The 27,141-nt window shown below is 54.9% G+C and overlaps 1 protein-coding gene across 1 annotated transcript in view; it reads left to right on the top strand.

Moving 5' to 3' along the window:
• Positions 1-27,141, top strand: part of CHD6 (chromodomain helicase DNA binding protein 6) — a 92,138-nt gene that overhangs the window by 52,036 nt on the left and 12,961 nt on the right. The window contains exons 15-33 of the mRNA XM_067307933.1: positions 736-991; positions 1,545-1,755; positions 2,269-2,464; positions 3,060-3,224; positions 4,066-4,245; positions 5,656-5,766; positions 7,787-7,989; positions 8,416-8,615; positions 13,372-13,531; positions 14,606-14,695; positions 15,728-15,831; positions 16,560-16,689; positions 17,006-17,066; positions 17,938-17,995; positions 18,982-19,201; positions 21,533-21,741; positions 23,114-24,679; positions 25,346-25,494; positions 26,726-26,923. Of these exons, the coding sequence (XP_067164034.1) occupies positions 736-991; positions 1,545-1,755; positions 2,269-2,464; positions 3,060-3,224; positions 4,066-4,245; positions 5,656-5,766; positions 7,787-7,989; positions 8,416-8,615; positions 13,372-13,531; positions 14,606-14,695; positions 15,728-15,831; positions 16,560-16,689; positions 17,006-17,066; positions 17,938-17,995; positions 18,982-19,201; positions 21,533-21,741; positions 23,114-24,679; positions 25,346-25,494; positions 26,726-26,923 (4,467 nt within the window). The remainder of the gene's footprint in view (positions 1-735; positions 992-1,544; positions 1,756-2,268; positions 2,465-3,059; positions 3,225-4,065; positions 4,246-5,655; positions 5,767-7,786; positions 7,990-8,415; positions 8,616-13,371; positions 13,532-14,605; positions 14,696-15,727; positions 15,832-16,559; positions 16,690-17,005; positions 17,067-17,937; positions 17,996-18,981; positions 19,202-21,532; positions 21,742-23,113; positions 24,680-25,345; positions 25,495-26,725; positions 26,924-27,141) is intronic.

Raw genomic sequence — 27,141 nt, 5'->3', positions numbered from 1 at the left:
CAAGTAGTTCCATATCTCTCTTATACTGAGGAGCCTGGAACTGGACAAAGTACTCCAGGTGTGGCCTCACCAGTGCTGAGCAGAGGGGAAGGATCACCTTCCTTGACCTGCTGGCAACGCCCTTCCTAATGCAGCTCAGGATACCATTGGCCTCCTGAGCTCTGCCATTCAGTTTTTGATCCATTTCACTGTCTGCTCATCTAGCCTGTACTTCATCAGCTTGCCTATAAGGATGTTATGGGAGATGGTGTCGAAAGCCTTACTGAAGTCAAGGCAGACAACATCCACTGCTCTCCCCTCATCTACCCAGCCAGTCATTCCATCATAGAAGGCTATCAGGTTGGTAAAATGAATAAGTTGGTAGAAGATGAACTATGGAAGGAGGTATTGCCCTGCAGGACAGCTGCAAACCCAGCCCTTGGCTGAGAAGTCCATCTGCTGGCTCCTCTTCACAGTGAGAAACCAGCCATGGGGCCTCTGGTGTAGTCAGCAGAGGTGCTGCAGATTTCATGGCCCAGGACCAGTCACTCATGTGCCTGCCCTTAAGAAGCCATCCCCTAAAGTCACCCTGGTTCTCAGCAAAGCAGTTGCTTTAGTGTTCTGGGCTGTTGACCACTGGGCCACCTGTAGTGGATTTCTAGCCTGGGGAGACTCTGGTGTTGCAGACCCTTCTGCCATGTCACCGTGTGCTTGCAGTGCAGGGAGGGCAATGAATCTCTGTGTTTGCTATTGCAGGTGAAGAAGCTGCAGTCCATCCTGAAGCCCATGATGCTGCGGCGTTTGAAGGATGATGTGGAGAAGAATCTGGCACCCAAGCAGGAGACCATCATTGAGGTGGAGCTGACCAATATCCAGAAGAAATACTACCGGGCCATCCTGGAGAAGAACTTCTCCTTCCTGTCCAAGGGTGCCAACCAGCACAATATGCCCAACCTCATCAACACCATGATGGAGCTGCGAAAGTGTTGCAATCACCCATATCTCATCAATGGTGAGGGCTGTGTGCAGGAGATGTGGGAGAGCCTGGTCTCACTGCAACACTTACTAGTTGCTGCCTGCAGAGCCCACCCAGCTTGGCAGCCAGCTCTGGCCTTAGTGCTTTCTGCTGCTGGTGTGTCCGTGCATCCAAGCCCTGCGTAGGATGCAGTGATCTGCCTTGCTGCTCTCATGGTCAGCCTAGGTCCCTTCAAATGCTGCTTCCTTGCAGTCAGCATGAGCCTCAGGGTCTTGCCAGGCTCTCTGTGTAGAGCTGGGTTTGGGGGCATCCTAGAGAGGGATCCTCTCCAGAATCCCAGCCTGGCTCGCTCTGCCAAGAGTTGGTGCAGACTGTGAAGAACAACTAGAGTCACAGAAATGGATGGGTGTCTGTAGGTCTCTAGTCCACCCTCCCACTCACTTGATCAGATCGGCTGCATGGGGTTTGTTCCTTGCATGGTGGCTTGCTGTTGCCCTGAACAGGGGGCTGGGGGCAGCTGCACTGTCAGTCCAATCAAGAGTCAGAGCAGGGGCTCTGCCCAGAGCTCACTTCCCTTCTCACCTGGCAGGGGCAGAGGAGAAGATCCTGGAAGACTTCCGTAAAACGCACAGCCCGGAGGCACCAGACTTCCAGCTTCAGGCAATGATCCAGGCGGCCGGGAAGCTGGTGCTAATTGATAAGCTGCTTCCCAAGCTGATCGCAGGTGGGCACAAGGTGCTCATCTTCTCCCAGATGGTGCGCTGCCTGGACATCCTGGAAGACTATCTCATTCAGAGGCGGTTAGTACAGGCTTCAGCATTCACCATGGCTCTTCCATGTCATGTCCCTCCAAGACTGTAGGTACAGAGTGGAGACAGCCCAGGGAGGGGTTTTGGCCATTCTGTGCCTGTGGACCAAAAGATCTGAGTTACAAGCTACCTGCTGGTGGGTGCAGAGACCCCCAAAGCTAGGCAACTCTGACCTGTCTTTTGCATTGCCCAGGGCTGGTCCTAGGAGTGACTAAATGGAAAGAGGCCCCTCCCTTGGTCCTGGTTCTGGCAGGGCCGATGAGTCCTGCATCCCTAGACTGAGTATGGGTTTGTGATGATTGTGCCATCATAACAGGAATGGCTCTTGGGATCAACCACAGTGTGCGCAGGCTGATGAGGACTGAGCCTCCATCTGTGCACAGGTCCTGCCAGCAAACCCAGCCTGTTTGCATTCCCATACAGAGCCTGGGGGAAGGACCAACAAATGATCAGTAGCTGCAGCCAGTTCAGGCCCTGCTCTCACCTCTTCCCCTCTCGGAGCAGGTACACCTATGAGCGAATTGATGGGCGAGTGCGCGGGAACCTGCGCCAAGCTGCCATTGACCGCTTTTGCAAGCCCGATTCGGATCGCTTTGTCTTTCTCCTCTGCACCCGGGCGGGCGGGCTGGGCATCAACCTTACTGCTGCCGACACCTGCATCATCTTTGATTCAGACTGGAACCCACAGAATGACCTCCAGGTAATGGGCCAGGCTACAATCACTCCGGGGCCGCTTGCCTTAGGGTGTGTGAGAGAGACAAGACAGCTAGGAGGTCCCATAGCACAGCCACCATCACTCATGCCAGGCAGGGAGAGAAGGGCAGCAGCACCCAGCCGTAATGGGTATGGGGTGCAGCACTGGGAGAGCCGGTAGGAGTGCAGGCTGGGGGGATGTGTCATGGGGGAGATCCTGGCTGCAAAAAATAGCGTGGCTCTAAAAGCACAGGTGGGCTGCAGACCAGGCAACACTTTCTGCATGTCTGGTGCTGGAGGGGGTGAAGTGTTGGGTGCCCCCCCCCCCAACCTGCAGAAAGCAAAGGCTACAATCTAAGTCCTGTGTCCTTGCCCAGGAGTGCACAGGTGTCGACAGCCACACAGAACTGGTGCTAACTGATACCTGCTGGCATAGCCATGCCAGATCAGCCACAAGCACTTGGCGAGGGGTGCACTGGGAGGTGGAGCAGACTGTGGTGCTGGTGGCTAAGTGGTGGGTGCTGATGCTGGGTGCCACAAGCCAAGCAGTCACTGTGATGCTGGGCTCACTGTGTTTGAAGCTATGTTCTCTGCTGTCCCAGGCTCAAGCTCGCTGCCACCGGATTGGGCAGAGCAAGGCAGTGAAAGTCTATCGCCTCATCACCAGAAACTCCTATGAGCGGGAAATGTTTGACAAGGCCAGTCTGAAGCTGGGCCTGGATAAGGCTGTGCTGCAGGACATCAATCGCAAGGGCAGCACCAATGGGGTAGGCTGGCTGTCGGAGTGGGACTGGGTGGGAAGCTGTGCGGGAGAACTCTCCTCCTTCCCCTGTGACCTGTCCCTCTGCTGACTCTGTGGCAGGTGGAGGAATGCAGGGCTATGTCTGCAGGTGGGGGACAAAAGCCTTGCATTCAAGGTGGGAAGGATGCATCCTGCCTACCTAGGCTCAAACCTAGGGATCTGTGGGGATCAGTGCTGTCACAAGGACACCAGAGCACCCAGCTGGTCCCTGCAGCACAGTCAGTGTCGCCCTTGCCCAGGCCACTAGTAGACATCAAACCAACCTACATCCCTTACCTGTCTGCTCCTGCCCCTCTGCTGCCAGAGCTGAAGAGGTCCAAAGCCTGCCTGGCAGCTCTCCTGCCCCTCATGAGAAGAGCTTGCTGGCTGTGTTGGCAGCTCACCCAGTTCATTGTAGCTCTTCAGGGCAGTTTCAAGAGCAGCACACAGCACTGAGCAGAGTAGAAAAACAGAATGGAGAGAGGAAGAGGCTAGGTGCCTGCTGGAGGAGGAGCAAGTCACTGCCAGGTTGGAGCAGAGACCTGGGCATGCTCCTGGGAAGGAGAGCTCGGTCCTGCACACTTGCACTGCTGCTGTTTGGCCTGGCAGGCCTTCCCTGCACTGCGCCTGGGTGGCACAGACTGAACTCCCTGAGTGTGCCTCAGGCAGCATTTTGAAGTCACCTCCCTGTTGTGGAAGTGGGAAATCTGGGCTGACTTGGGACATCTCTGCCCTCCCTCCTAGGGCAGAGAGAAGAGCCTTCCCCTGTTGCGCCAGTGCCCAGGGCAGCTGGCTCAGGGTTGGTGATGCCCTTGTGTTTTGGGCAGGTTCAGCAGCTCTCAAAGATGGAGGTGGAGGACCTGCTGCGGAAAGGTGCCTATGGTGCTCTCATGGATGAGGAGGATGAAGGATCCAAGTTCTGTGAGGAAGACATTGATCAGATCCTCCAGCGCAGAACACAGACCATCACAATCCAGTCTGAGGGAAAGGGATCCACCTTTGCCAAGGTGTGCTGTGCTCCACTGGGAGGGAAGGGGGCCAGTTCCCTGTCGGAGTCCCTCTTGAGGTCGTGGGGGACATGCTGGGAGGGCGCAGCACCCTAGTGTTAGGTTGACCTCTTACCTGTGCTGGGCTGAAGCTGTAGCCAAATGGCAGCCAAGCTCTGCTGCCTGATCCTCTGCACCCAGGAGTAAGACCTTGCTTGGGCATGGAGGCAGTGTGATCTCCCGTCTTACTGATGGTCAGCACAGCAGGGAGGAGGGGACCACTGCCCTGGTTGGGGTATGTATGGCTGCCCAGCAGGGCTCATCTTGTCATCTGCTTTGCCTGGGTTCACTGTACTCTGAAGCCAGCCCAGGCTGGTGAGGAGAGGAGACCAGGGCTTGCTTTCCTCCAAGTGCCAGGCAGTGCCAGAATGTGCTCTGTCACTGGGGAATCATATTGCCAGCAGTTTGTGTTGGGGGGACAAACCCTCTGTGCTGAGAGATGCAGGGCTCCTTTGTGTCCCAGCTGGGGCACTGCTTTGGGGAGGTGCAGGTGGCACTGCAGGGTGGCGGGCTCTGCTCTTGTGTTGGGCTCGGGGCTCCTTACTGCAGCAGCGGGTCATGCCCAGAGCTAGACTCTTCACCCAGGACTGTTACAGGCAGAGTCAGGCCTTTCCTTGGGGAGGATGGATGAGTTCACAGCCTAGCTGTGCTCAGGTCCTGGGGAAATTCCCAGGGCTGATCTTTTACTCATAGCCTGAGCTTATTTGATCTGGAGTCCATCACCTCCCCTGCCTTTCTGAACACTAGTGCTGCCTTTGGTATGGTGCTTTGCAGAGCAGAAATGCACTTGGAAACCTAGGTTCCTGGCAATGTGGGAAAGTGTTGTGGTACCTGCAGCAAAGCTCTCCTGCAGCCCAGCCCATCTCTGCATCCAGTCTCACTCTTCTGCTGCTGTAGGACCTGGGTCTGCAGGGAAAGCCTCAGTGCGGTGGCAGGACATGGCTGCTGACATGTGCAGTGCCAGAGGCTGTGTGCTGCTGTCCCATGGGGAGCTGACCATGGGGCCCTGACAGTGTCACAGGAGCAGTGTCCTGAAGCCTGCTTGCGGGAGGAAGCCTGGGGACTCAACCCTGTGCCACACTTCCTGGCTGGTGTCTGCTAGGAGTGCAGAAGGCCATCCATCTCTCCTCCACCTGCAGGTGGCACAACCCCTGCTCAGTTTCCAGTAGGTCAGGCAGAAGGACATAGAAGAGAAGGGTTCAGCTCCTTTAAGCAAAGAGTCCTTTGGTGTGTGTCATCACAGGGTGTAACGCTGCTTGACAGAGAGCCTGTGCACTGTGGACGGAAGTGCTGGGGGGGTCTCTGGGGGGGAAAGCACAGCTGAATGGTGGGCTGCAATCTGGAGGTTCACTGCTCTTCTTTCACTCCCAGGCCAGCTTTGTAGCATCAGGAAACAGAACTGACATTTCCTTAGATGACCCCAACTTCTGGCAGAAGTGGGCGAAGATAGCAGAGCTTGACACAGATGCCAAGAATGAAAAGGTAGGATCCAGCTCGCAACCACGCGCTGTGCTCGTGTGCCCCACAATGGACCTGACCACTGCCCAGCGTGGTCCCCTTCCTCCCCATCCTCCAGACAGGAGTTGTGGGGCTTCTGCTGCGGAGGAGCTGCCACTGAGCTCATGAAGTGTTGTGTTTCAGTGAGAGATCAGGAACTGCAGCAGTGGAAGATTGACCCATAAAGGCTGGCTAAACCCCCAATTGCTCTGAAGCCACATTTTGGGTGTGTCTACCTGGTATATTTTGGGGTGCCCGGGATGAGGGGGCCATTCTGGGAGCACAGCCTGTGAGACAGCAGGTCTGTGCTCCCAGCTACTCCCAAACCTGGTTAAGTCGGGGAATGGACACAGCTGCACGTGGTGTCTGTAAATGCTCCTTTCTCCGCCTTGCTCACTTTCCCATATTCCCTGGGCAGAAGGATGCAGGCCAGGTCAGCCCCATGGCCAGTGCTGTACCTCTGTGTTTTTGGCCCTGGTGGTGCAAGGAGTGGGGGAACCAAGAGGAGCTCTGGCTTGGGCCACCCCTCCAGAGGTTCCCCTTGCTCTTATGGTGCCAAATGGTGTCTTACGTGGCCTGTTGGATATTTCCAACATCCAATGAAATACTAGCTGCATCAGCCTGAGTCTGTGGGGTAGTTCAAAGGCAGTGTAGCATCCAAGCTTTGCTTACTATAATGAAATTGCTCTAAAAGCCAAACACCATACCACTCCACCTCCATCATGGAGGATTGTACTACTCTTTTCTCCATCTGCAGTTGTAGCCCTTCTGTCCTGCTTTCAGGCTAGCAATGGGAACAAGGAATAAAGCCAAATGGATCTCGCAGGCCCATTGCCATGTACAGGCAAGGAGGGTGCAGATGGTACATGGACGCTCTGAGAGTCTTGCCTGCTGCCCTCCCTGGCAAATCAGCTCCTTCCCAGCCGTGCCTGTGCAGAAACATGGTAGCTGGAGCTGCTGGGAGACTGGTGCTTGGCTTCAGCTGGTCTGGTAGCAGAGCTGCTGGACGTTCCCCACGTGCCCCTGGGGAGCATCTCCCAGGAGCAGCGTCCTTGTTCTCAGCCCCTGCCTGCTCTGCCCGCTAAAAGAGCTTTCTAGCAAGGCATGTAAAAGCTGAGATGGGGTTGAGGAGAGGCTGGTGACTCATTGCTTGTCTGGAGGCAAGACTGAACAGATGGGGTCTGGTCCCTCTGCTCCTGCCCCTGAGCTTGGCCTGCCAAGCTTGTGTGCTCAGCCAAGCAGCTGGGCCTCTCCATCCTGGCTCCTCCGGCAAGCGCAGGGCTCTGTGCAGCCTGCTTCAGCAGGGCCCTGGGGCCCAGGCTGCCGAAAGGCTAGCTAAGGCAGCAACGCTGTAGCAGATGGCCTCAGACAACAGCAAGAGGGAGGCCCGGCAGCTTTGCAGAGTTCTTTGATTGAACCGGGGAAGCAGGAGGGTGTGTGTGTGTGTTTATGTGTGTATGTATGCACACCTGTCTCCATGTGCTTGAAAGCAGGACAGATTTAGAGGGCTTAGTGATGACTTGGATGCATTCAGCAGCGTGTGAGGGGAGAAGAGGCATGTCCGTGCTGTTTAATTCTCCTGCCTCCTGCACCTTCTCGGTAGCTGGTTTTCTTGTTCCAGCCCCACCTACCCCTCTTCGACACAGAAATTACACTGTGTCCTGCACGGCACTTGGCCCAGGCGTTGCTCGGAGGGCCGAGAATATGACTGAGACCTGAATCATCTGCTAATTGTCAGCGGTTTGAACCCGGAGGGTCTGATTTTCAGCCTGTGATTGTTCAGGCTGAATTTTGTGCTGGCCAGAAATTGTCTCAGGCATGCAGACAAAGCTGCACACAGCTAATTGGGAACAGGTATCATAGTGGCAAGATGTTAACTAGCCCCGGGGCTGGCCAGCCACTAACTGGGTGCTGAATGTGGTCCTGGGCCTGGAAGGCATGGGCCAAACTGGGAGGGCAGTGTGGAAAGGGCCCGAGCATGTTCTATTCTCTGTGTCCCTTGTAGGAGAGCTTAGTCATTGACAGGCCCCGGGTGCGGAAGCAAACCAAACACTACAACTCCTTTGAGGAGGACGAGCTGATGGAGTTCTCTGAGCTGGACAGTGACTCTGACGAGCGGCCCACACGCTCGCGGCGCTTCAACGAGAAGACACGGCGATACCTGAGGGCTGAGTGCTTCCGTGTGGAGAAAAACCTGCTCATATTTGGGTGGGTCTCACCATCTCCCAAACAGCGTGGTCATGACCTCCAGCTGCCCAGCACACACACGGGCGCTGGCTGCCTGAGACACTTTCCATCCGTTGTGAGTGATGTCTGCCCCAAGCAGTGTCCCCTCCCTCCTGCACTGACTTCTGTGGTGGGACCTGGGCTGTTTGGCCCAAAGGGAAGATCTGGGTTGGAAGGAGAGTTATGTGGGCAGAGCATGAACCAGCCAGCATTCAGGGCTCCCAGATCCTGCTCCTTCCTCTGCCCTGTTCAGTCCTAGGCAAACCTCTCCCCTCTTTGTGCTCCCCTAATGCGGGGACATAACAACCCCTGCCCATGGGAGCTGATAGGGCTGTGCCACCATGCTGGAGGGAAGGCACTGGAGGTGTCTCTAGTTGCTTAGGAATGTTTATTGTGTTTGTGTTCTAGCTGGGGACGCTGGAAAGATATCTTGACCCACGGGCGGTTCAAGTGGCATCTGAATGAGAAGGACATGGAGATGATTTGTCGGGCCTTGTTGGTCTATTGCGTCAAACACTACAAAGGGGATGAGAAGATTAAGAGTTTTATCTGGGATCTCATCACACCGACGAAGGATGGCCAGAACCAGGCTCTGCAGAATCACTCAGGTATTGCGTGTTCTCTCTGCCATTGCACTGCTACTTGTTGCTGGTGTACCTGCTCCTGGGACCAAGGCTACAGCAGTCAAACTAAAGCTGACTGAAACAGCCAGGAAGCAGTCTTGCTTGAGCACAGGGACTTTTTCTGCACAGAGCAAGTGGCTGACATGGGACTGACCTCCATAGACCCTCAGAAACAGTGGCAGAGGGGGGCTGAGTGGGGCAGGGTATTCCATGATTCCCAGTGGCTGTGTGGCCCTGGCTGGTGCAGAGAGAGCCTGTTGGTGGGAGGAGAGATGCCAGCCAACTCTTGAGTGCGTGCTGCTAAGTTTTCTCTGGCCTGGCGATACTCTTAGGTCTCCCCAGTGCAGAGAGATACTGTGCAGTGAGTTTGTGGGGCACAGCTGCTGTGCGCTGTAAACCGTGTGAACATACTCGATGCGATAGGTGTGAGGGTAGAAGTGACACTCAGAGTGTGGAAGTGCCTGGCTGTTCCTCAGGGCATTGCAGGATGCAGAATAGATCATTGCATGGGAATCCTGCCTGTGCCTGCTGGGGAGCCCTGGCCCTAAAGCTAACAGCAGAGACTGCCAGGTGCTCCTCTCGCGGCTGCTTGGTGCCCTGATCATGCCAGGGTAAACTGGTGATGCGGTTTGTGTAGTGATCTCACCCTAGGTAGCCAGCTTGTGTCTCCTCATAGTTCTTATCCCAGACACATGGGTCTGCAGTGCGTACCCTGATTGGTGGAGGTGCAGTTTTGCTGGTTTATCCTGAAACCTCTGCAATGCAGAATCCTACCAAGGTGACGTGGCCTTCTCCCACTTCATAAATCTAGCAGAAACCTTTATCTCAGGTTTGGCTGTGCTCTCCCTGTTCAGAGGACCAGTACAAATCTTTTCCAACCTGTGTGAGGTCTAAATACCCCATGTATTGCACCATACGCGGAGTTTTTAATTCCATCTGCATTGTGTTTGGCTGAGGCTTCCAGTGTACCCTCAGCTTCTGACAGGGGCCACCCAGAGCCTTCCCCTGCCCCGCTCTCCTGCTGGCCTCTCTGACTCTCTGCATGGGGAGTGGGGCACTGCAAATTCACCCCCATGCCTGCAGTGCAGCATCTGCTCTCTGTAGGCATTCCTCGAAGCTGGAGCAGCATAACATAGATACAGCCCACGATGCAAACAGCATCATGCAGCCACAGTGGCCTTTGTCTTTAATGATATGAAGACAGAGCCTGTGCTGGCTCCTTGGATCAGCTGGAGGGTTGCAGCCTGAGACACATGGTCACTGCCCGTTCTGTGTTAGAGGACTCTGCACCAATCTAGCAGCGCAATGCCTGCATCATGCGGCTTCTGGGACAGGTGAGTTGGGCTGGGAGAGCAGCCTGGGGGAGGCCTTCTTGCTCTCTCAGGGGGTGGTCACAGCCCCACGGCTGTGTGTGCTACTTGTGTGCTTGTGATCCATGGCAGAAGGTGAGTAGTGACAGAGCTGGGACTCTACAGCCTGCTTTTGGCACCGGTGAGCCAGGACTGAAACCTGAGGCTCCCATTTCGATGCGATGGAGCACATGAGAGGCTGTTTTGAAGTGGCTCAATTGGCATGAGGCATGAGGCTCTCGGATGCTGTCGCTGAGCCCCAAGGGCATGCCGTGTGTTACTTAGTGTTTAGAACACCACAGTTCAGTCTCAAGACCCAACACGATCATTTCCTTCTGTCTGGAAATGTCTGGCTTGCTTTACAGCATGAGGTCTGAGCATATGGCCTTTAGTGGCCTGCTTAAGTTACTCCAGTCACTTCGTACAATGTGAGTCACCTTGGCAGTGCTGCCTCCCGCTCTTGCTGCACAGTCCTGCTCAGAAAAGCAATGGGGCTTACCTCAAGAGCAGAGCAAGAGTAAGAAACAAATTGGCTGATATGAATGGGCTTGATTTAGATAATGACAAGTAATGTACAAGCCGCGGTTTCGGTGGAGGATCAATAATGCTTTACTGCAAGAGCAGCACTAAAATTGACGCATTTGGATATTTAGCAGAGGGAAGCAGCCCGGAGCTTCTCCATCAGCATGCCGGAGTGGCTTTTCCCAGCTGTGAAACCACCCTGCAGTCTTGGCCAGAAGGGACAGCGAAACCATCTAGCCTAACCTCAGGAACTGGATGAGAGCAGAGAGCCGTCCGGTGCAGAGCAGCCACGTGGCTGGCCCTGCCATGGCTCACCAAGGAGCCTGAGGTACCCCTCATGTGTTTGCAGGGAGCTGACCAGGCAGAACTTGCTCCAGGAATGCCTGCTAGGCAGAAGACAACAGAAGACCTCCAAGACCCCTGCTTGTGCATCCTGGGGACTGTTCTTTCTTAATCCCAAATCCAGTAAAGTGTATGACTACAAAAGGATGAGCAGAGCCAGCCCACCTCAGAGCTCTAGTCTAATTCATCCAATCCATTCCCATCCTGGCCAGAGGCTGAGCTGTCGAGGAAGGCAGTGTTAGCACAGAGTTCATCAGGCCAAACCGTCCTGGGGACAGAAGTCCTGGTGACCACTGCTGGTCCCAAGCAGTCACCTGGGCTGGAGTCCTTTTACTGTCGTGGAGCTGCAAGCATTAAGAAGGTGTTGAGGACACTGCAGAGCTTTCTGTTCTACCCAAGTGTTCAAGATGGGATGTATGGGGCAGAACTGCTGAGGCTGTTCTTTCCCCTTCACAGACATATGGCAGAGGAGGAATGTCTGCCCAGGGAGGTGGCTAATGTCTCTCAGAAGACTCCAAACAACAGTGACCCCACCAGGAGTCATTTCCATGTTCCGCTGTGAACTCACATCTTATTTCAAGGTTGAAGGTGTGTTTAATTTTCAGCTCCAGTCACTGGATGTCATTTTATCTTTATCAGCAAGATGGAACTGCATTCCTTTTCCATTCAGCATCTCTGCCAAGTGTAAACACCCCCCTGCAGTGATCAGGTTCCCACACAGCCCTCTTCCTGATGCACGGAATAGGAAACAATCCTTAAAGATCCTCAGGATTGTTTTCCAGACTTTGATCACTTTGGAGCTTCTTGTTTGAACTCTTTTCCCAATTTACTGCGTCATCCTTGTGGGGTGACACACACTTCAGAACCGGCCATGGTGTCTAGGTCAGGCTCTAAGAAGAGCTGTGCCCAGGATCATGGTCCCTTCCTTGCTTCTGTTTGATATTTTTATACATCAAGGGGTCACCTTATCTCTTTGGGCTTAGCCTTGTACTGAGGACTCATAGCAATACAGTTTCTGTGCTGATCCCTAAGTTCTTCTTGGAGATAGAGTCTCCCGCATTCTGGGTTTAGCCTGTGTGCTTTATTTACAGATCCTTCACCTGCATTTGGCAGTAATGAAAGACACTATAAACACTTCGAGATCTGTCAGTTCTGATCCATCCATGTCATGTCCATCTCATGTAATGCAAGTTTTAAACAAAAATGGCATGCCATGTTAAATAGGATGTCAAAGAGTACTGTTCATTGCATTTATCAGCCAATTCTGTAATCTTATTAAAAAGATAGAAAGCTGTTTTAATAAGATTTTTTGTCTCCCATTCCAGTGCTGGCTGACAATTACATCCGAGCTACCACTTCTATAGTGACAGAAGAATGAGCCTTTCCATGATTTTACCCAGCTCAAGTCTTATATCCAGTCATCCCCTTCCACCCTTTTTGAAATAGCTTTTCAGCTGTCTAGCCAAGGCATTCTCTCTGGTCGCAGGCACAAAATCTCAAAGAGTGGCATGGTGTTCCCACCTCTGTGGTCGGAGAGACCTGAAGAGCCTCAGAAGGCAGATGAGGTGGACTGAGTTCTTTGAGTTGTCTCTTCTGGGTCCCAGGCTCTGCCATGGGTAGAGGAGAAACTATGGCATATTGGCATGGAGGCACAGGATGAAGTTGCTGCAGGACTCAGACTGTATCTGGAAGAGTTTCAATGCCCTGCACAGCCTCGGTCCAGTTCTGGGGCTAGAAGAAAAGGGTGTGGGGTGCTGGGGAAGTGGTGGTGGGGGGTCCAAATTGTGATATGATGTTAAGTGCACACAACCCTCTCAGGGTGCGGAGCTGGGGAGCTGGGGTCTGTTGGTGGCTCTGTTAGTTTGGTTGCCTTCTGTGGGGTCCCTGTGGGGCTGTGATTGGAGCCTGCCCAGGTCCTGCTGGTGTGCAAGGGGCTGCAAGCAGGAGCCTGGGGAAATGGGCTCTGTGGCTGCCATGGGGTCTGAGTGCCAGTGTGCAGAGGCAGAACCAGGTGCAGCATCGGCGCATGGAGCCTGCCAGAGGGAAGCTGTCAGGCGGTGGGGTATTGAGCCCTTCTCCTCATCCCAGCAGAGTGGGCTCCTGCCTTTTCTAGGGCTTTGACTTGCTCAGTGTTTGTCATTCGCAGCCTATTCCATCTGCCCGGGCAGAGACGTGCCAGTCCCTGGCTGTGCTAAGCATTGCCTCTGCCCCAGAACTGCCAGCATAGTTGGACTGCCGGAGGGGGCACATCCCTGCCTGATACACCTTCCTCATGTGATCTGGGTGCAGTGTGGCTTGGGCTCTGCTGTTCACTGGGAGCAGTTTGGATACCTGGGCACGTGGCCCTTCCTAATCTCATCTCACCTAACCCTGGCTCACCATTCTGCAACAGGGAGCTTTGCAAGGCCTCCAGCTCCCCGGATGTGCTTCCCTGCCTGGACACTGCAGTGCTGGAGATGCCTCGCAGTGATGCCTGGCCTCTGCTCGTGGTGCCCATGGTGCTCACATGCTGCCACTTGCTGTTACAGGTTTGTCAGCACCGGTGCCCAGAGGCAGGAAGGGGAAGAAGACAAAGAACCAGATGCTGCTCCCTGAGATAAAGAACGCAGACTGGCTTGCTACATGCAACCCCGAGATAGTCCTGCATGATGACAGCTACAAGAAGCACCTCAAACAGCACTGCAACAAGTGAGTGCAGGAGCCCACACCAGCTCACAGAGCCGTGGCAGCTGTGCTATGGGTAATGGGCCTCTAGCATGGAGAGGATGGGAAAGGGTTGTGAAGGGCCCACAGCCCAGGCAGGATGGTCACACCCCAGGTATCTTCCGGCCTTTGGTACAATGGCATTTCTAAGCTAGTGGCTGAGCTCCAGCCATCTGCCCTCCAGCTTCCTCTGTCCCTGCCCTGATGCAGCTCCATGCTCTGCCTGAATCCTAGTTCCAGCTCTGCCTGCTTGGAGCAAGTCTCATCTTGGCTCTGCTGAGAGTCTTAAGCTGCCTGTGTTGGCAGCAGCTCTCAGCTGAAAATCTGCGCAGTTAGTGGAGCCAGCGAGCACCAGAGCAGAGTTGCAAAGGGCAGCACTGGGCCATGGTGGAGAGAAGCCCCTGAGAGATTCGTTGGAAAAGTAGTTAATCCCAGAGCTGTTTGTGTCCCAGGATGCAGAGCTCAGGACTGATTTCTCTTCCAGCACAGCCTGGGTCCACCACGGAGGGTCTGCCTCCTTCCCTGCCAGCACTGCACACCAGGCAGTGCCCACCACTAGGCAGGGCTCAGTGGCATCACTGTCCTCTCTGGCAGTGGTGCTGGGCCCCACCACTCTGCCCCACCTGCCCTTCCCTCCCTATGGGGCTCCTTTGGGATTTCTTAAGCCTACACAATTATGGAGCTAACAGGGGGTGAGGCAGCAGGACTCAGTCCTGCTGCTGGGCCGCTCTTGGGTTGCTCCGCCAGGTAACAGGAGCAGTGTCCTGAGCACCAAACCTCTGCCTACAGGGCCCCAGGAGAGCACAGGGCAGGGGACTGTGGTGTGACACCAGTGCCCATCCTGCAAGGGGACATATGGCTTTGAGGAATTGGGTCCTCCATGGGGTGGGAAACACACTGTCAAACACGTTTTCTTGGCTTTGCTGAGCCTCAAAGTGTTCCCCTGCAAACGCTGCCAGGAGGCAGTGCAAATTGTGGTGAGGGACATTGGATCAGGCCCTGGGCCGGCGTATAAGCACCTATGTGCTAGCGTGTATTTCTCTCTGCACCCTGGGACAGGGTTCTGCTGCGGGTGCGAATGCTCTACTACCTGAAGGCTGAAGTGCTGGGGGAGGCCGCTGACAAAGCCTTCGAGGGGACCCCTGCCAGGTAGGGTGCTTGTGATGAAGCCCTGTATTGCTACTCATGGAGGTGGTGGCAGCACTCAAGCAGTGTTGCAGCTGTCCAGCCCAGCCACCTCTGGATTCGCAGCAGCTCCAGGAGAGTCTGGCTCTGCAGTCAAATCCCCAGGTCTTGCTCAGGCAAAACATCCTTCAGTGGTACCTCTGCCTGAGCAATGACTGCAGGCTCAGCCTGAGGTGGGTTCAGGCAGCCGAGGCTGCAGCACCAGCCTCGTGCTGGATCCCTGGTGGTAAGGGCACCCAGGAATACTCTGCAGCCTGCAGGAAAATGTCTCTGCATGCTGTCTGATGAAGTGGCCTTTAAACCTGTGTGGGAGACTGCTGTGACTGTGCCAAGTTCCCAGGACCAGGTCTCTTGGAGCAGAGCATGCCCCTGTGCTCTGGCCCACAGTCCCTTCCCCAGCACCAAGGACAAGGGGACCAACAGACTCTGTTAATGCCATTGAGCCTGCAGCCTTCCAGCTCCCAACCTTGTTGCAAGGATTTCGCTCTCGGAGTTTAAGAAGTGCAATATGCTGAGCATAGTTTCCTAGAGCAGGGGCTGTTGGCTCCCTGAGTTGGGGCTAGTGGTCTGTACCAGCACAGCTCCATCAGCATGAGTCCTTGTGGAGGGCACACTGTAGCCCATCCACCAGACACACTACTATTTTGGACTGGTAGGTTCGAAGAGGATTTCTCCCAACAGATACTATTTGAATCAGATGGGAGCTCCCCTTGGTATTGCTGCCCCAAGGGAGGAGGAGAGGGGGTCGTCCCGTCTCTGGAGAAAGCAGAGGGGGAAGGCAGTGGGTACAGTAGAGCAGAGACTCCAGGTCGCCATCCCCAGGGAGGTGTGCATGCCAGCCTCCAACTGGGCCCCATGCCAGCCTCACATTCATTAACTGTCCCCAAGCCTGTGAGCAGAAGCTCCTGTCTCCCACTGCCCCTTGCCAGCAGTGACCAGCATGCTGCAATGTTTGCTGAGGCTGCGAGAGCGGCACTTATGCTTTGTCCCCTGCAGAGAGCTAGATGTGCTGCTGCCAGACATTGACTATGTGGAGATCCCAGTGGACTGGTGGAATGCTGAAGCTGATAAATCCCTTCTCATCGGTGTTTTCAAACATGGTACGTACCCAGCCTTATCAGGTGGGTTCTGTTGTGTGAGAGGGACCCCTGTGGCCAGACAGCCAGACAGCTGTCCAGAGCTCCAGGACATGAAGTGCAGGGGGCTTGTTTGCTTCCACGTCAGCGTGAGGGGGCAGAGACCCAGCTGTGCACAGCATCCGCACGGGGCCAAGGCAGCTCTCAGCGGGATGCCTGCAGCTGTGACACTGCCAGCTCATTCCGGCGGCAAGGCAGGCACCCCAGTGTTGCAGGTGGCCAGGCCTAGGTCTCATGGGGAGCTGCTTCCCCTGTTTTGCCAGGGGCAATATGTCATTGCCACATGAGGGTGAGCTGGGTGAGGCAGGTGCAGTGCCTCTCCTGGGACCTCCAGCCTTGTCATGAAATTGTCTTGCAGCTTCCAGTGGCCAAAGGGTTCTTAATTCCCAGCCCCAACTTGTCCTGGGTGCTGGGCACAGCTCTCCGAGTGCTGTGCTGCCTCCCAGCAAGGATTGCGTTGAGCGATGGAAAGGCTGACCTTTTTCTTTGCATGCTATCTCAGGGTTGCAGACCAGTTAGCAGCTTTTGGGAAGGTGTTCTGAATTTCTGGGGGTAAGAATTGCACTTGGAGAGACAGACCACGAGAACCGGGTGGGAGCTGTGTCCCCCACAGCAGGAGGTTTACCTAAACCAGGCTCAGGCCTGGCCTTGTGTCATTCTTCTCCTTTTTGATGGCCTGTGGCTGTTGGCAGGTTACGAGAGGTACAACGCCATGCGGGCAGACCCAGCGCTGTGCTTCCTGGAGAAGGTGGGCATGCCAGATGAGAAGCTGCTGTCTGCAGAGCAGGGTGTCAGTGACGGGGCCCAGGATGCTGTCGAAAGGTAGGCAGGGGATGGAGCCACACTCTCAGGGACTGGTTGGCTTGCTCCTGAGGGCCATGTTAGAAGTGGGGTCTGCACTGTGGGGTAAGCTGTGCTCAGGGAGGGCAGCGAGAGGGAGAAGGAAGCAGGCTCTGTGTGAGTGTGAGCACAGCAGGCAGTGGGGAGGGATGGCAGACTGGAGCTGGCTCCCCAGTGCAAGGCTGAGGGCTGCCACATGAAGACGAGTGCCGGTTCTCTGCTCCATCTAGCAGATGTCTGGCACAGCCAGGAGAGGCTGTGCTGCAGCTACCAGGGACTAATTCATTGTCTTACCCAGGGGGAGCATGGAAAAGGAAGAGAATGGTGGAGAAAAGCTGGAGGGGCTGCCAAAGCAGGAGGTGAGTGTGGTTCACGGTGGTCATGCACGTCTGCTGTTGCCAGGCCTGCTCTCCCATCCTGTGCTGCAGACTTAGCTCTTTCAGCTCTGCTGCAGGGCTCAGAACCAGTGTCTCCTGTGAGCCTGCTTCATGTAGGCTTTGCCTTACCTTGCATGGGCTCTGCCCCATGCTCTCTGGGTTGTCCTAACTGGAGCGCTGCTTCTGCCTTTGTCTCTCTGTGTGTTTCCTGCTGATCTGGATTGTCTCTCTCTCATGGAGACATGACACGGAGCAAGAGCTGTGAATTGCCAGGGGTGCTGGATCCCAAACTCACCTTCAGGAGCCACGCGGGTCCCTGGTGAGGGGGCGATGGGTGTCCCGAGAGGAATGGCCCTGGTGGAGAGGAAGACCAGTGAATGAGGCGACCTGTGAGAGTGCAGGGTTTGGCCAAGCAACAGAGGCAATTGCCAGCACTGGCACTGCTAATGTCCTGGATAGTGCTGCTACACCCCATGTCACTGCGTTGGCCAGTGACCTCACCTCAGGGCCCAAAATGGACAACATAGCTGACCTGAGCTGTTGTCTCCCCAGTGTGGGACGGGGGAACACGGCTGCAGCATGGCCAGGCTGCAGCAGGGAAGCTGCCAGGGCTGAGGTGCTCAGGAGCTGTGCTGCCCATGTTGCTCTGATGTCATGTGGTGACAGGTACATGCAATGGGAGCCAGCAACTGCAGCCAGAACATGTAGGACAAACAGCCCTACCAGTCCCATCACCCCACACCCTGCCAGGGCCAGGCCATGGAGCTGAGAGCTCCCACTGGGGAGGGCTGCATGGACAGCGTGGGTTTCTGCACAGTCTAGAGAGGCCTCCTCTGATGGTTTCTTTCTGCAGGACATCGTGGCTGCTGGGGTGGGTGAAGCCGGTGAGAAGCGGGACGAGCCAGCGGCAGGTGAGGCCGTACCTCCAGCAGCGCGGCTCATGGGTGTCCAGGGGCTGGCACAGGGGCCTGGCTGAGCCAGAGCGGTGACACAGGCAGGAAAGAGCCAGGGGGCACACTGTTCAGTGTTAGTGGGTGAGGTAGCTTAACCTGAACAACAGTGGTCACCCTGTGCTCCTAACTGGCTGACTGGCTCTTCCGAAGGGCAGAGTGGCTAATTAGCCCTTTGGGCTTCCAGCCATGCAGACTGTAGCAGGAGCGGCTGGCTGGTGCTGTGCAGTAGCCTGACACAGCTATGGTGAGAGCCTTCTCAGAGTAGCAGTGAAGAGAAGGAATGGCCTGTCATGGCCACAGTGAGCCAGAGGCTGAGCTGAGCTCAGTGTCTGAGCCCCGTGCAGGCCCCCCATCTGGGGCCCTCCTGTGCAGACACACCCTGTAACTGAGAGCCCAAGCTGGGTTTGGCCTGGGGATGGGCTTTGTGGGGGAAGCAGACAGGGTCCCAAAAAGGAGTGTTTCTGATTGGTACCAGCCAAAGCCAGCCATGGGTGACTGCAAACCATTAGCCTGCCCTGGCCATGCAGTTGCCTGCATGAGTTGAGTGTGCGGGGTCTCTGCTGACTGCAGTGGACGGTGCTGACAGATGCCATGGGCTGGCTGGCCCCTCTGCGGAGCAGGGCGGGGGGTCAGAGGGAGTCCTGGGGGCTGCATTCCTGTCCTAGGTGTGGCCTGGCCCAAAGCTGTGGTTCCTACCCCGATCTCTGCCTCTGGGTTCTCTCCAAAGGAAGCTCAGACATGGTGAGGCTCTGAGCCAGCACCTTTTGGGATGCAAGAGCCCAGGGGTGCTCAGCCCAGCCCCTTGTTCCTGGACTCTGTTCCCTAGTGCTCCCTATGGGAGGGGAAGGGCAGGAGGGCCCTCTGGCAGAGCTAGCCATCGGGATGCAGGAACCTGTGGCTTTACAGTGTGAGTTAAATACTAATGTTCTTGCTGATGTTTGAAGCCCAGGATGGCTCCGACTCAGACAGATCCTGCTGGCCTGTCTCATCTGCCCTCACAGCCAGACTGCGGAGGCTTGTCACCGTCTACCAGCGCTGCAACCGCAAAGAGCTGCCTCCCCGTGCCGAGATGCTGGTGCCCGGTAACCATGGATACTGGCTGCAGGACGAGATGTTCAGGAGAGCCTCTGAGATGGACTCAGCAAACAAAGAAATGCAGAAAAGGTAACAAAGGGGACCCAGGCAGTGGGTCCTTTGCATAGCTGCTGTGAGCCTGTCGAAATTTCTGTGCCCCTGAGTTTATCCAGGAAATCTCACAACAGCTGTGCTTGCGGCCAGCTGCCTGCGATACACAGGCCTGTGGGTCCTTCCTGGGCAGGGGAGAGGCTTGTGGCCCGTGTAGCCAGCCCAGCCCATGGAGCAGCCTCCTTATGTAGTTTCTGGGTAGCAGCTGGTGACAGCTTGCAAGGAGGAAGCGGGGGGACAACTCTTCTGGGTCAAATCCAGCACCTGCTGGGCCAAGGATTCACCTCCAGCCCCCAGCACAGCGGGTGCCGCTGGGCAGCGTTGTGTGCCAGAGCCCAGGACACACGGTGGATGAGGGGTGATTGATGAGTGCTGCTGCAGCCTGCGTGTGCAGCATTTTCAGCCCCCATGTGTTTCATGCTGCCACATTAGCCTCCTGCTGTTGGCCTTGGGAGCCCGGTGGTGGCATTTCATGGCAGCAGATTGCAGTGTGCTCCCAGTTTGCAGCATCCCAGTAAATGGAAGAATGGCAGGAGCATGGCCTGCCATGCCTCCCATGGCTCCGGCAGAAACTGGAGAGGGTGTGAGATGGGGTATTACTGCCTCCATCACTGCCAGTCCCCACTCTGCAGCTGTGGGACTTCCTGCACTGCAGGGGCTCTTCATGGTTAATAGTCCTCAATGGCTTTTTCTCCTGTGAATCTGTCCCTGTTATGTGAACCGATGTAACCTTTTGGTATCTGTGTTGTTCTGTGGCAGTAAGTTTGGTGTTTTAGCTACATGTTGTGTGAAGTCTCCCCTTGTGCTCATTTTGAGCGCATCTCTTCATCATTTAATTTGCTGCTCCCTACTTCTTGTACCATGGGAAGCACTGACAAGTCATTCCCACTTTTTTTTTGCTGGCCCTCATGATGGTATCACCCTGTTTGCTAGCTCCCTGTGTGGGAGCTTGTCCAGCTCACTGATCTTCCTTTTCCCCTTTCTCTGAACCTCTTTCAGTTGTACTATCTCCTCTCTGAGGTGGGGGCGTCAGTGCTCCTCACAGCGGTGAAGATGTGGTTGTGCTGTGGACAACAAAGCATTCTGGTATTTCCTGCTCTTTAACCCCATGGGCCCCTTTTTTTTGGTCTCCTTACAGGGCTGTATTAGGCAGATTCCCACCAGCCTTCAATTTTAGGTCTTTAAGCAAGCTTCTCTTTGGGCTCCTTCTGGTCATTGATTTTTGATTAACTTCCTTCTTGTTATTTGCTCTCCTTTTTAGAATGAAATATCACTGCAGAGGGCTCCTCAGGCAGTCGGGCTGGAAATGGTAGATCTAAGGATATTTTGGTCAATTTGGGAGTGCTGTGGGTGCTGTTAGCCTGTCTGGTCTCCCTTGATGTGTCACAGCTGCTTGCTAACATTTGGCATGGAACTGCAATTCAGAGGAGTTATGATTTGACTTTATGTTTTCTTTAGCACACGGCACTCATCTTCCATTGTTGTGACCTGCTCCTGCTCTTCCTGTACAGTTTTTATCCTGACCTGTCTTCTCTAGCCTGGTTTTCAATGCTCTATCTGCCCAGGGCTGCATTTGCCCAGCGTGCTCTTTACCATCTCTGTCCTGGATCGTTCCATCGAGTGATCCTCATGTTCCCTCATGACATGAAAGCTGAGAGGGTCTGAGGCAAGGTGAAAATTATGGTATAACAGTGCTGTAATTGAAAACCCACATCACCAAGGCTGCTCTCCTTTGGTGGGGAGAGCACCTGCCCCCATCACCCAAGAATCCTGCTCACTCCTGTCTGCAGGAGTGGCCTGGTGTTTGTTACTAGGACACTTAAGGCAATTAACTCTGCTCCTACCTCACCTCCTGAATAGGCTGTTTGCGAACTCTGTCTGCGGGACCTTCCTTTCTCATTCCTGGTGCAGAAAATCAGCCTTTCCATGGAGGTGATGAGACCAACTCGATCTGTAGAAAGCAAGTTGGTGAAATAGCCCTGCCCCTCCACAGATGCTCCTGGAGCCTGTGCCCCATAGGCAGCACAGCCATGAGCTGTGCGTTCTGTTCTTCAGACAGCGCAGTGAGCTGAGAGCCAGAGGGCCCATGACCTTTACTCCTCCTCACTATGCGCCATAGGACAGACGATCTCTGATTGTGGTGCTCTCCTCCTTGGTGCATTCCTTCTGACAGTTGCCACATAACTGGTGGGGCAGAAACTAGATAGTCCCCTCTGAGCCTCTCTGCCTGGTGCTTACCCATGCTGGGAAAGCGTGAGGCTGACCAGAACATGCCTCAGTGGTGTTTGTGTCTCCCTCCCTGCCTCACAGGTGGACCCGGAGGGAACAGGCAGATTTCTACCGCACTGTCTCGTCCTTTGGGGTCATCTATGACCAGGAGAAGAAGATCTTTGACTGGGCCCAGTTCCGAGCCATCTCTCGATTGGAGAAGAAGACAGATGAGAGCCTAGAAAAGTATTTCTACAGCTTTGTGGCCATGTGCAAGAATGTCTGTGGTCTCCCACTGTGGAAAGAGGATGGTGAGTTGAAAAGGCATGGCCTGTGGCGGGGGTAATGGCAGGTCCATGTAGCCATGGGCCAGAAATGGCCCAGCTACTCTGGTGGAGCAGGAGAGCAAGGGAGCGGTTTCAGGGACCGAAGAAGGCTGTGAGATGCCAGCCAGGTACACATAACAGTGTGCTCCATGCTGTGGTTGACCACTAAAACCCTGTGTCTCCACTTCACGCTAAGCACGCTGCAACTAGAGACCTGTGCCAAGGCCATGGGCTTACAGAAGCCGCCTGCATCTGTCTGCCCTGTCACCACTGCATATTGCCTCCCTGGTGCAATGGGAAAGTAGGGCTGCCCTATGGAGTCCAGTCCCTGCTCTCACAGGTCTCATGTGGTTTTTTTCATTAAATCACAACCAATTTTATCCAAAACAACAACTCTTAGATGCAAGGGAGGAGCAGTAGAGAAGCAAGAGTTCATATCTCCTCCATACTGGAGCAGGGGGCTGTTTGTGCAGTCTGCATTGCTGCTTCCCTTCCGAGCACCTCTTTGCCTGTGCTGAACGGAGTCCATGTGGTGCCTATGCTGTGGCCCAGCTCTGTGCAGAAAAAAGGGAGTCTGAACCCACCGCAGAAAGCTTGGGGAAGCCTGTCCAACACACCAGGAATTTGTTTTCTAGGAGTGCCCTGTAGAACCCAATGCACTGGCCCCATGCAGGTGATGGCAGATGAAAAGCTGCTTGGGAGCTATTTAAACACAAAATGATTTGCTTTTAGCAACAGCAGAAAGGATCTCATCTTAAATGTGCCAAAAGGCCTGGTCTCAGGCAGAGTTCCTTAGAGACCCATGTTAATGCCTTAGATATGGATTAGCTGTTCCTCATCAAAGAACTGTGTGAGTTGAGGGACTCCCATTCACAAGAACCTACTGAAGGGTTGCCAGAGGCTCATGTCCCAGGGAGCTGCTTAGCTGGCAGTTCCACGCAGCTCCAGCACTTCTGGCGCTAACAGAGCAGAGCTCAGGCAGGACTCTGAAATCCTCTGCAGCCAACTGCTGCTCTTGGTCCATCTGATAAAGTCAAGGGAGTTTCCTCCACTGTGGCCCATTGTTGGCAAAGGAATGGAAGGAAAATGGTGACACTGGGAAGCTAAGCCTACAAGTGCTTCCCCCACCTCACAAGCAATCTGAGCAAAAGGGCTTTCCGATTTGCTACTCTGTCCCATATCAGTGACCAGCCTGCGTTGTCACCTCTAGGCAGCCAGGATGCATCTCCGCAGATTTCTCTGATGCCTGCGGGTCTCCTCAGGTGCTGACCCCACAGGCACACTGCATAACAGCTAGGTCATCACCCTGCATTCTGCTTCCTGTATAATGGGGCCTTGGCTTCTCTCTCTGCTGTAGGTCCCCCCGATCCTGACATCTATGTGGAGCCCATCACCGAGGAGCGTGCTGCCAGAACACTGTACCGTATTGAGCTTCTACGGAAGGTGCGCGAGCAGGTGCTCAAGTGTCCACAGCTCCACGAACGACTCAAGCTGTGCCGGCCAAGCCTCTACCTGCCGGTGTGGTGGGAGTGTGGCAAACACGATCGGGACTTGCTGATCGGCACCGCCAAGCATGGCCTGAATCGCACAGACTACTACATCATGAATGACCCACAGCTGTCTTTTTTAGATGCATACAGGAACTATGCCCAGCATAAAAGAACAGGGATCCCAGGCCCGGAAACCCTGTGCTGCCTTTACCAGACTAACTCCAAACTCTACAGTTCCCCTCTGTATAGCCAGGTGGACCGTACTTGCGAATCCCTGGAGAATGAAGCTGAAAGTCAAATCAAGCTAGAAAACATAGACAACGCCATGTCCCAAGCTGGAGGCAGTCCACCAGATGCAAGCTGTGAAACGTTCATGTCTAAAGTCCGGGACATCATTTCCAGTAACTATGATGAGAGCTCTCTGCCAGACTCGTTGATGTGTATGATGTATGACGAAAAGGCCTGTAACAGTGAGCAAAGCTCCCTTGCCCGAGACAGTCCAAGTTGCACAGATGTTGGAAGCAGTGTTGCTAAACTCCCTGAGGGCAAGCTAGAGGGGGACGAGGATCCATCCAGCTGTGATGCAGAGGCCATGAGAGAGACTTCCTTTCTAGAGAGTTTGCAGGTGGGCTGTGAGCGAATAGATGGTCAGAATGAAGAAGCAGAGCCTTCGCCTTCTACCCCAGAAAGTGATCCCTCAAGGAGTGTTCCAGCAGAGCTCTGTGAAGCCTTGCAGCAGAAAGGAAACCTCACCAGCCACGGGGCAGTGCTGCCTGAACACAGCACCATGGAGGGGGTCATCAGCGTGGGGCTGTATGGTCCCAGTCTTCATAACTATGAAATAAAGGTTCCCCCTGAACAGAGGTTCATTAATTTGCTGCAGGAGAAAGGCATGGAAGCAAAATCAGGGCCGAGTCAGAGCCACAGCGAGGAAGATGAGGAGGAGGAAGAAGATGATGATAACTCTGAGACAGCAGCAGATGTCGTGGAGGATTTGAGTGGTCCAAGGACCAGGGCCAGTTGTGACCCTGAGGCTAATGAACTCAGGAGTGAGGAGCGGAGCTCTGGCCTCCCCACACCTGAGAACCCTTGCCCAGAAGACGTGAATGGCGAGAGAGAGTCCCTGGGGCCAGGGACACTCGAGAGGCTGGGGGAGCCTGGTCCAGGGGGCAGGGAGGACCATGGCCTGGATGAGGAGAGCACCCTGCAGCACTCACCAGGCCAGCCTCAGAGCCAGGCCTTCAGCCTGCCTGCACCTCCATTGGGGCCCCTGGAAGCAGAGCCCCCCCATGCTGGGGGGGAGGCCTGGGGCCAAGGGGCTGAGAGGCAGGCAGGCTGCAGAGAGGCCCTGCACCCTGAGCCCCAGGGCGTGAAGCAAGAAAAGTGTGAGAACAGAGATGAGGAGGAGAAAGCTGGCAGCAGCCAGAGTCAAGGTACAGTCCTGAGAGCTCTCTGTGGTTGACAGTCACCTCTGGCTGGGATGGAAAGGACCTGCTGCCTCCAGCATAGAGCCAAAGCCTGGGGGGGGGCCATGGCCCCACTCAATCTAGCCCACACTGCCAGTGAGCAGCCTTGCCTCCCCCCTGCTGGAATTAGGGCCCTTCTGGCTGATGTGGCTCTAGTGATGGAAGAGCAAAGGGTTGGTGGCTGCATTTCCCAACAGGGCCTGCCAGGATACCACCCTGAGCCCCTACAGCCCTTCTGCCCTGGGTACGGCCATGGGATGCAGAATGCCCTTCCCTTCCTGGCATGAGTCACTAATTAGTGAGTAATTTGAGCTGGTGAGGCTTGTGCCTTCTTCCTTGCCTGCCTGGCGCTCTGGCTGCATCACTGGTAAAGGGACAGGGGCCACTGCAGTACAAGCCCCGGGAACTGGCCCCAGCCTTGGCTTGGGGGGACGTGCTGAGCTGGCCCTTCCTGAGCAGCACTGATCCCCTGCCGTGACCCAGGAGTGCTGCATTTCTTGGTGGCTGATTGGGGAATGGGACCCTTGTGGGACCTGCTGGGTGTCAGGGTGGAAAGATGGGGGAGCTGCTCCCACTCCAAGAGGGTGAGGGAGGCAGGGAGATGACAGTCTCTGTTCTCTATTGCTTTCTTAGATGGTACAGAGAAATACCTGGAGGAAGAGAGCAAGAGTTCTGCATCTGTCCTGCCTGGGGAGATTGATGACCTTCAGGATGCCCGGGCACCGACCATAGCCCAGCTGCTGCAGGAGAAGACACTTTACTCCTTCTCTGAGTGGCCTAAGGTAGCTTAAAATGAAGGCTGTTTATACTGCAAGTGTTCACCAGTCAGGCATCCCCAGCCCTGCTTCCTCATCCTCTGCACATGGCTCCCCATGGGTGCTCCAGCTAGAGTGCTAGGGTGCTCTCCCCAAGTGCCAGTGCCCTGGACAGAACTGCCCGAGAGCATTTCCCCACTGAACTGAGGTCACAAGGGTTGGGTTTATCTTTAATCCCGAGAGGATACACATGTATTAGTCACTTGAGTCCTAGCCTGCCTTTGCTATGGTCCCTCAGATTAGCCTTTGTCCCTCATTGTCCTTGGCCTTGCAAGGTAAAAAGGCCGTATTTGTGCTAGATTTAGGACTTCCCCCTTCCTTCCAAGCAGTCCTGGATGACCAGAAAGTCATATCTCTCAGAATGGTCCTGAAGCCTCCCCTGTTACCTGCTCCCAGCTCCTCCTCTGCCACCCAGAAATCACAGATCCTGGGCTGTCTTTATGGATGGGTGAACCCTGACTGTTTTTCCACTGCTGGCCTTTTCCTGCTTGTGTGCAGGCAGGGATTTGGTGTCACGGTCCCATGGAGCTGTGTGGTAGGTGCGATATTTGGCTGAGGGAGGTTTTTTTGGGTCCTGTGGTACCACCACTCAGCAGTGGTGTGCTGCTGAAGCTCTCCAGATGCATAAGAGCCACTGCACTTCAGGACTATGCAGTAATCAGCCAAGTAGAGGCAGTCTGCTGCCAGGGTTGACTTGTGTTTGTGCCACAAACATATTGTGGCTTGCACACGTCACACTCCTTCTGTGTCTATATTGGAGCACAGTGGCTGGGGGAGTCGCTCAGAGCAATTTGGAACATGCCTTGGCAACCAGGCATGGTCTTTTCTGCATTGATTTCCGTGAACTTGCTGTGTCCTGTGTCACATGACATGAATTTAGAGAAAAATCAGGAAGTTTGTTTGGCAGAAGTCTTTGGCTATAGACTCCCCTAGCGCAGGACCCATAGGGGTAACATGAGCAGAAGGCATGCTCAGGAATGAATTGCCTTCTACACATGGTGAAGTTCACTGTTAGGATACTATGCGCAAGTTTTGCTGTGCATCTGGTACTGCCTGAGATCCTGAGTCCCTCTGGTGAGTGCCCCACTGTGCACATGAGATCTGGATATCTCAACATCACTGCTGTAGCTGCTCCGAGCTTTGCTGGTGGTGGTGTCTGCCTGCACCAGGCTGCTGGACTGTCCAATTCTGTTTGCAGGACCGTGTGATCATCAACCGCATTGACAACATCTGCCATGCCATCCTGAAGGGCAAGTGGCCTTCTTCTAGCCAGCAGTTTGAGACACAAAGCCTGATGACCACTCCAGCAGTTGCCAGCAATGCCGGTAGTCGGAACAGCTTTGCTGAGTCAGAAGCCCCGGATCCCAGCTTCAACAACGGAGTGTTAATCTCACAGGTACAAAAGGGGAGGGGGGTCCTTGGACCACTGAGTGCTCCTGGTGAACTCCCCATGCTCTCTGCCCCCCGCCAGCCCTGCTCCCCTCTTGGGAGTGAGGCCATTGCTCTCTGCAGGTCCTGCGGCTGCAGAGGTGCTTCTGGAATTAGTGCTGGAGCACCTGGCATGGTCAAAGAATGGGGGAGGGGGACGACATGGAGGCACTCTCCTAGTGTCCC

This window comes from Apteryx mantelli, chromosome 18 (assembly GCF_036417845.1).
Source record: "Apteryx mantelli isolate bAptMan1 chromosome 18, bAptMan1.hap1, whole genome shotgun sequence".
Lineage (NCBI taxonomy): Eukaryota > Metazoa > Chordata > Aves > Apterygiformes > Apterygidae > Apteryx > Apteryx mantelli.
This window is presented reverse-complemented; position numbering and strand designations above follow the sequence as displayed.